Source organism: Mastomys coucha, unplaced genomic scaffold (genome assembly GCF_008632895.1).
Source record: "Mastomys coucha isolate ucsf_1 unplaced genomic scaffold, UCSF_Mcou_1 pScaffold22, whole genome shotgun sequence".
NCBI classification, from domain to species: domain Eukaryota; kingdom Metazoa; phylum Chordata; class Mammalia; order Rodentia; family Muridae; genus Mastomys; species Mastomys coucha.
The window spans coordinates 137573736-137582429 of record NW_022196905.1 but is presented as its reverse complement, the minus strand read 5'-3'; the positions used below and the strand labels follow the sequence as shown (position 1 = coordinate 137582429).

Here is an 8694-nt window from a genome sequence, read left to right as displayed (position 1 = left end):
TGCACAGCTGGTTCCTTAAGCAAAAGAGGGAACTTCTAGTCAACACTCTTCCCTGTGGCAAAGCTGCCTTCAGAGCCCCGCACTCGGTTAGCTTGGATGACTTGTGTTCAATCTATTCTTAGGGTCACACAGGTGTCAGGGACTTAGCTAAAGTTGACACATCCACGTGGGGATGAGAAGGTTGGTGTTGCCGTGCCTCTGTAACTTAGTTCTTTCTGACTTTGCTGGGTTGAGGTGTCTTCATCCACACACCACCACAGTCATGTTCCAACCCTCATATGACATCAGATGGGACTGTCAGCATAAGTGCTTTTGGCCTGTGGAGCGGTGCATTTATTACGATGAGGGGATATCACAGTCTATTGAAGCATCTTGGTCCTGGGATGCAGATGTAGCTCGGTTGCAGAGTCTTGATTAGCACATTCATGATTCTGGGTTGATCCCTGCACCACATGCACATTAACTATATCTTAAGTGTGGTATGATACGCATCCCACTGATACTCTAAACTTTGCTCAGTGCCTTCTCTCCGGAGTCTCAGATGAGACCATTGTCCCTTCCTCTTCTGTTATTCTCCTACACCTAACTATAGGCTCCCCACTAATTTCCTTTGTTATAAACACTGAGACAAAATGCAACTCGGGGAGGAAAGGGTTTATTTTGGTTTACACTTCCATGTCACAATCCATCATTGAGGTGAGCTGAGCTGGACTTCAAGCAGGAACTGAAGCAGAAACTGTAGAGGAATGCTGCTTATTGGCTTGTTCCTGGTTTCTTCCCAGCTAGCAAGACCACCTACTCGGGGATGGTACCCCCCACAGTGGGCAGTGGCCCACTATGTAAATTAGCAATCATAAAATTTCTCCAAAGCATATCCACAGGTTAACCTGATTCAGGCAATCTCCAAATTGAGACTCCCCTGGTGACTCTGGACTGTGTCAAGATGAGAGCAGAAGCTAACAAGAAGACTTCTCTTTCAACATGATACAGAAACATATCACCTTAAGGCATAACTTTTCCTTTCCTGTATGTCCTTGACATCTTATGGTGACATGATATAAAGGGTGTACAACTTTAAAACTCACTGTTTATGAAAAATTCTAATTCTTTAAAGTGACTTGGAAACAAGCAAAGTCATTTAACTATGGGAATCTGGGATTCATTCATAGACTTACTGCTCTAAAGGGCTTCAGCGGGTCCTGCTTCCTCAGCTCTGTCCCCTGAATCACACACAGATCCACACCGGTTACAATCTCTCTTGGTCATCACACAGTCCTAGCATCTCCAATATCCTGGACTCCCTACTGCAACTGGGTCTGAAACTTCACCAGTGACCACTCCTGACCACTTGTCAGGACTCTGGCCCTGCTGCAGGGCGCCCAGACTCAGCATCTCCCCCAAAGTTCTTCAGTCCTGCAGCTTTCACATCATCAAAACCAGTACCACTTGGGACACTCTTTTTTTCCTTCTGTCATACAATACATCCTCATCTCAGTTTCCCCTCCTTCCACTCCTCGAAGTACTCGCCCTACTTCCCTCCTCCCCCAGACCCATTCCTCCATTTCCCTTCAGAAAGTAGAAGGCCCACCAGGGACATTATCTGAACATGGCATAACAAGTTACAATACTACACACACACACACACACACACACACACACACACACACACACTCCACCCCTGTCTTAGGACGGGGCAACCTAGTAGGAGGAAAAGGATCCAAAATACAGGTGAAAGAGTCAGAGACAGCCCCACTCCCACTAAGAGTCCCACAAAACACCAAGCTCCCAGCCATGACATATTTGCTGAAGACCTAGTTGAGACCCATGGCTGTTGCTTCAGTCTCTGTGACCACCCATGACTAGTTCATTCTGTGGTTACAATTCTTGTTCTCCTGGTGTTCTCAACCCCTCCACCCCATGGGGGATTCTCTCTGCTACTAGCTCAAGATAGTCTGTCTTATCCTGGGCCACGGCTTCTGTGTCTCTACCTAGGAACATGCCTCCTACAAGATTACAGCAAGGTGATGTGGATTTTTATTACTGAAAGCCATTCTCCAGCCCTAGATAACCAGCAACCACAGATTCTTACAAAAGACTTTCATGTGAAGAAAGAGCTTGGAACTTCACAAGCTGGGCTTCCAATGTCTGCGCTCTTCTCAGTATCCCTGTTAGACAAGATCCCGCAAGGAACCCATTGAGCACTGAACACCAAATGGCTTTTCCAGCCCCAAATTCCATAATCCTTGCCTTAAACAACCTGGCAAGCCCAAGCCCATCTCAGCAACAGCACCACTCCTGGCATTAATCAAGGTACCTACAGAAACATAAATGATAGAACAACATTTACACACACACACACACACACACACACACACACACACACACACACATGGCACAAGGCATTTGTTAGATTGGCTTACAGTATATGGTGTGGACAGTCCAACAATGTCAGGTTTCACACTGGCCCTGACCTGAACCCTCCCCCAGAGAGGTGGTTCTCTCGGCTCCAGCTCCCAGCCTGTTACTATAACAAGTGTGCTTCCTTCACAGAGGATCCCGTGGTGAAAAAATTCCTGACCTGGGACAAGATGTTGAGGGTGTCAGACAAGGTGAGGAGCCCTGCTCTGAGCTGGCCTCCTGCTCCTGTCCTGAGCTGGCCTCCTGCTCCTGTCCTGCCCGGGGAGGAACCCTGCTGACTGACACTGCCCTGTCCCTCAGTGGTTCCACCTGAAGCCACACAGTCCTGGCCCTTGATATCCTGCCAGTGTGTCTCTGCAAGGACTGGCAGTGTCTTACAGAGTGGACAGGAGGCTCCTGCCTCACTGGGGTCCTTTGCAATCTGAGCCCAAGGCCACCATCTTACCTGGGAATTGCTTCTTCTCTCCCCACAGCTCTCTGGAGTTCTTTGCTCTAGCTGGACAAGCTCTTCCTTGTCCCTGCTGGCCTAAACCCTCCCTCAGAACTGACCCAGAGCCAGCCATTCTCATACAGGCTTCAGCAAGCCATGCAGCCATGCAGGAGCAGCAAGGGCACCTGTTTGGGCCCTTCCACCCTCCCTTGCCCACACTGCAGGCACCCAAACTCTAGGGTCCTCTCTGAACCTCAGGCCTGCCTCAGCCACCCTTCCTCTGTCCGTATATTCTTCCTTTCCAGGGTATGACCACTCCTCTCTTGTCTCCTCTCTCCATCAGTACCTCCTGTCTATGGTCATAGCTTATTTCAGCCGCGCTGGGCTCTTCTCCTGGCAGTACAGGCCAATCCACTTCTTCCTGGCTCTGTGAGTATTTTCATCTTCCCCTTGCTCACTGCCCTGGGTGTGGGCCTCTGGACAATCCTTGTAGCATAAATTCCCATAAACTGTTTTTACTAATGAAAACCAATATGAGTGAGAAATTTAACAAGGGCTGGGAAGATGGCTCAGTAATGTCGCTTGCCGTATGTACATGAAGACTTGGGTTCAGATTTTTAGCCCCCACACAAAAAAAGGTGGACCGGGTGTTAGACATTCCAGTGCTAGGCATTCATGTAAAGGATGGTCATTTGGGGTTCATAGTAACCCCTCAGCCTAACTGGTGAGACTGAGGTCCCAGTATGAGACCCTGTCTCATGAAACAATGTAGATTGCTCCTAAGAACAAGTCAAGGTTGACTTCTTCTATGATTAAATGCTCAACTGTGCAGTCCCTCCCCCATGCATCCACCTATTCAAGAATGCAGAGAATAAAACCAGGAAACACACAGTTCTTTGTAGAGTAATCCTGACCCCAAGCACTCAGGTGGCACCTGTGCCCCTTCCTTGACTATCTCCCTCTGAGTCTTTCTTCTATCATAATTCTAGGTTGCAGCAAGTTGACAGTTAAAACTGGAGTTCCTAGTGTGAACTCAGCCATCTTCCTAGGGACTCTTCAAACGAAGTCAACCACCACTAGAATCTCCCTTACTTCTTGGCTCCGGCCAGTGTTATACACTCTCTTTTAGCCCTGTCTAGGTGTTTCACTCAGCGTTCCTTAGTTTGTACTCTGAAATCTAACAGGGCAAGGTGGAGCCTCCGTTTAGCAGAAATACTCAGGAAGGTGAGACAGGAGGGTTCTTGAGCCAAAGATTTTGAGGGCACCATAGCAACACAGCATGACACCTCAAATCAACTTGAAAACTAACAAAACCTTTTGCCTGCCCTGTTTGAGCTGCCAGCTTAAACCTCCAGCAGAACTGTGTGGAGATTCTATCAAGATAGGATGTTTGGGGCCTGGAGAGATGGCTCAGTGTCTAAGAGATCATAGTATTCTCACAAATGAGAATGGACCGGGTGTTAGACATTCCAGTGCTAGGCATTCATGTAAAGGATGATCCACCTGGAGTTCAGTTCACAACATCCACAAAAGGATGCTCAGAACACTGCAGGGGGTCCAGCGCCCGCAATGGGCACCTGTGCTCATGTGCACATACCCAGGCATGCACATACAGCTAACTCAAAATAAAAGGCATAGTTAAGGAACTGGAAAGCCAGCTCAGGAGTTAAGAAAGTACACTGTTCTTCCAGAAAAACGACTCCCCAGTTCAAGGGGTGTCTGATGCCTTCTTCTTGCCTCCAAGGTCACACACACACATACACACACACACACACACACACACAGAGAGAGAGAGAGAGAGAGAGAGAGAGAGACAGACAGACAGACAGACAGACAGACAGACAGAGACAGAGAGACAGAGACAGAGACAGACAGAGACAGACAGAGACAGAGAGACAGAGACAGAGACAGAGAGACAGACAGACAGACAGACAATACACATAAATATAAAAAAATATGAGCTAGGTTTTAACCTCTGGTTTCTACCTTTTCTCCAGTCCAATTACAGTGGACACTCATTGAAGGAAGCATCCTGTCAGATACCCAGGCATTGTAGGGAAACCGCAATTCTGTTTTATTTGGGGTTGTTTATGTCAGAGTACTCAGTCAATGAAGATGTCAGTATTGCAGATGCTGTATCTACAACATTCACTCCTTTATCCGATTCCCACTTTATCTGTGATTCGTTCAGCACATCCTAGGAAGCACATCCTAGTGTCACAAAATACGAGGGACCTCTGAGAGAGATCTCAGAAATGTCATTTGAACATTAAGGAGAGAATGAATAAGTGTCTTTGTTAGGGTTTCATTGCTGTGAAGAGACACCACAACCAAGACAACTCTTGGTTTATGGAAAATGTTTTCATAAAGGAAAACATTTAATTGGGCCTGGCATACAGGTTCAGAGGTTTAGTTTAGTTTTATCATCATGGTTGGGAAACACAGTGTCACACAGGCAGACATGGTGCTGGAGAGGTAGCCAAGTGTTCTATATCTGGATTGGCAGATAGTAAGAAGAGAGAGCAACACAGTGGACCTGGCTTGAGCATCTGAGAGCTCAAAACCAGGCCCCCAGTGACACACTTCCTCCATCTAAGGCCACATCTCCTAATAGTGCCACTCCCTGTGGTTCTATTGGGGCCATTTCCATTCAAACCACCACAGTAGGGAAGCCAAGCAGGGTCAGGCTGGATTCTGGGGTGCTTATCCTGAGGCAGGATACAGTGTGTGCACACAGCACAAGTCCAAGGAAAGGAGAGGCTCGAACTGGTGAAGTGGGTTGACACGGTGAGGACTGCAGAGGTAGCACTAGGCTCTGCCTATGGCTTGTTCTCATCTGCTCAGCTGCTGTGACCTCGTGCTAACATGGCTCCCCTGGTCTTCTCTGATTTCTTCCGCAGGTACTTGGCCAATGACATGGAGGAGGACAACCAGGCCCCTAAGCAAGACATTTTTTACTTCCTCTATGGGAAGAGCTATGCCCAGCGCCCCTTGTTCCACAAACTGCGCTTTCAGTTCATTCGGTCCATGGGCTGGAGGATCTGGGTGTCCCGGGAGGAGTGTGAAGAGGTGTGGGAGGTTGCGGGGAGCGTGGGGTGTGGAGGGACAGGCTGGGCAGACAGAGAGAGGAATGAGGTTGAAGGTGAAAAGTGGGATTAGGGAAATGGAAAACCTTGAGGCTGAACAGAGAGAGTCCAGGGTGTCCCTGGAGTGGGGCAAGGCGTTGGGCAAGGCGTTGGGCAAGGCGTTGGGCAAGGCGTTGGGCAAGGCGTTGCTCAGGGAGCTATTTCTCCCTCTCCAGATCCAGGCTTACAATCCAGATCTCTGGGTATGGGCACGAGATCGCACCAACCTGACCTAGAATCCTAAAACTATGGAGGCCTGAGGTCATCGGCCTAAGGAAGGTAAGTTACTGTTCTCTGAGGTGTAGACTCCTGTTTGTGGTCTAATTAAGAAAGTCACTAAGCCCCCACTTAAACCACCCCAATTTCTCACTCACCTCCATCCTTTGAAACAGCCCAGTCATTAGCATTGCTGTATTAATCCCATCACACACACACACACACACACACAGAGAGGAGAGAGAGAGAGGAGAGAGAGAGAGGAGAGAGAGAGAGAGAGAGAGAGAGAGAGAGAGAGAGAGAGAGAGAGAGAGAGAGAGATCTTGGAGACTGGCTATATGATAGAGGCCATTCAGATGAGGTCAGAAGCAGGCATTGTTACAAGAACTGAGACTGAATAGACATCTTTCCACCCCAGGCAGGCCACCAGGTTCATTTCACCAGACCCAGAGGCTAATTTCAATCTGCAACTAGACTTACAGATTTGGACAGATCCCATGTTAACAGCTACGTTCCAGATAAGAGATTACAGTGTCACTTCAGAGGTTAGGGTGAGCAATGGACACAGAGGCTCATGGGTCAAGATGCTTACACAGTACTGATGTTTACAGCATGGTTAGACATTCAGATTTTAAGCAACTGGTGAGGAGCAATTGTGAATTTGTTCAAAGACATATTCTGAAAGTGAACCTCAGCTGACTATTGAAAAGCAGGGCACTGCTGAGCCTGACCTTAGGCAGGTCGGGTGACTATGAGAGCCGAGGTGACATAATGTTGAGAATCACAGTTGAACATAATGCTCCAGGATTCATAACAAGAATCATGCCTAAGAGAGTGGTGGGATAGCTCAGTGGTTAACAACACTTGCTGCTCTTTCAGAGAATAGGACTTGATTCCAAGTACCCAGGATGGGTGACTCACATCAGCCTAAAAGCCTTTCCCAGGGGATCTGAAGTTTTCTTCTGGCTTCTGCATTCACCTACACACACACACACACACACACACACACACACACACACACACACACTTTTCTTAAAGGATCAAGTGTTAAGAGCCAGGGTTGTTCTGTGGTAGAAACTCCATGTGTTAGCCCCAGTGTCTGAGCCCAGCACCACAGAACAAATAGACAAAAGAAAGAATGATTAGGGCTGGAGAGATGGCTCAGTGGTTAAGAGCACGGACTGCTCTTCCAGAGGTCCTGAGTTCAAATCCCAGCAACCACATGGTGGTTCACAACCATCTAGAATAAGATCTGATGCCCTGAATGAGTGGGGCTGGAGCAAGAAAAAAAGAAAGAAAGAAAGAAAGAAAGAGAAAGAAGGATTAGAGATAAGGTCACACTTGTCAAATGCTCTAGCCTCTAGTGAGGACTGTACAAAGTCTGACATGGCTTCCCTCTTCCTTCCAGATCACTGTGCCCGAGGGAGATGCTCTATGGCAATACTAAGGCCTGACTGCTGGGGGAAAGAGAGAGGACTGACTACCTTCTGTGGGAAACCTAGAAGAACCCAGACTCTTCCAGAAGGAGTGGGATGGAATCACCACATTGTGCTCCTGGGAGCTGGGATGCTTGTAGGAGTCTCTGGAGGGGCCATAAGAATCCAGGATTCCTCCAGGCTCCATTCTTTCCAGAGGCACCGCACCATCTAAATGTTATCCCAAATGTCATCAGTCCCACCTCCCCAACCACAGCAGCTGAAGGCCCGTGGTTTCCTGTAATGGGTCTCCACTGCTCAGGCCATTTGAAGGCGTTGCCTCAGGGCTCAGATGTAGAGGGAACTACCTTCAAAATAGAGTATTTGATTTATATAATTGTAATAACTTTAACATATCATAAATTTTATTGAAATATTGGCATACATAACAAGTTGTTATATTATTAATAAGCTTTATTATGTTGACTATAGAATAATTAGAAGATTAAATATTTTATGATAGTTCCTGTTTTGAGAACGTGCTGTTCTTATATTTTATAATGCCTCTTATAACATTTATATATATATATATATATATATAACTATTTTGCTCACTAGAGGATTTTTATCTTTTTATCTATTATATTTTTGTATCTATTTGTCTTATATCTAGGTAACAGAACCTTAGATCCATATGATTATGTCTTTATTTATTTGATATTTCATCTCCATTGTTGAATGTGACCATTGAGCTGCGGTACTTTAAGCCACTTGAATATGTTTGTGTATTACTTTCAAGAGGGTTTGTGTTTAAAAGAGAATCGTGTTAAGAGCTCCTTCCGCTGGAGACAGACAATAAAGATGAAATATGTTTCATATTCTCTATGGAAGTTACAATGATGGCTTTGTTTTATTTCTCTCTCTCTCTCTCTCTCTCTCTCTCTCTCTCTGTGTGTGTGTGTGTGTGTGTGTGTGTGTGTTATGCACTCATGAGTGTCTTCATGTTCACATATGCTTAGATCCATGTATACATGTATATGTAAGGATAGGTTTGAGGTTGATTTCTGATGTCTTCCTTTTTTTTTTTTTT

General features: G+C 46.5%; 1 protein-coding gene across 1 annotated transcript in view; it reads left to right on the top strand.

Annotated features, from left to right (window-relative positions):
- Nucleotides 1-8487, top strand: part of LOC116104699 (speedy protein E4A-like) — a 10333-nt gene extending 1846 nt beyond the window's left edge. Inside the window, exons 2-6 of the mRNA XM_031391193.1 lie at nt 2488-2609; nt 3192-3277; nt 5749-5917; nt 6150-6252; nt 7598-8487. Coding sequence (XP_031247053.1) covers nt 2488-2609; nt 3192-3277; nt 5749-5917; nt 6150-6209 — 437 coding nt within the window. The 3' untranslated portion in view covers nt 6210-6252; nt 7598-8487. The remainder of the gene's footprint in view (nt 1-2487; nt 2610-3191; nt 3278-5748; nt 5918-6149; nt 6253-7597) is intronic.
- The last annotated feature ends 207 nt before the right edge of the window (nt 8488-8694 follow it).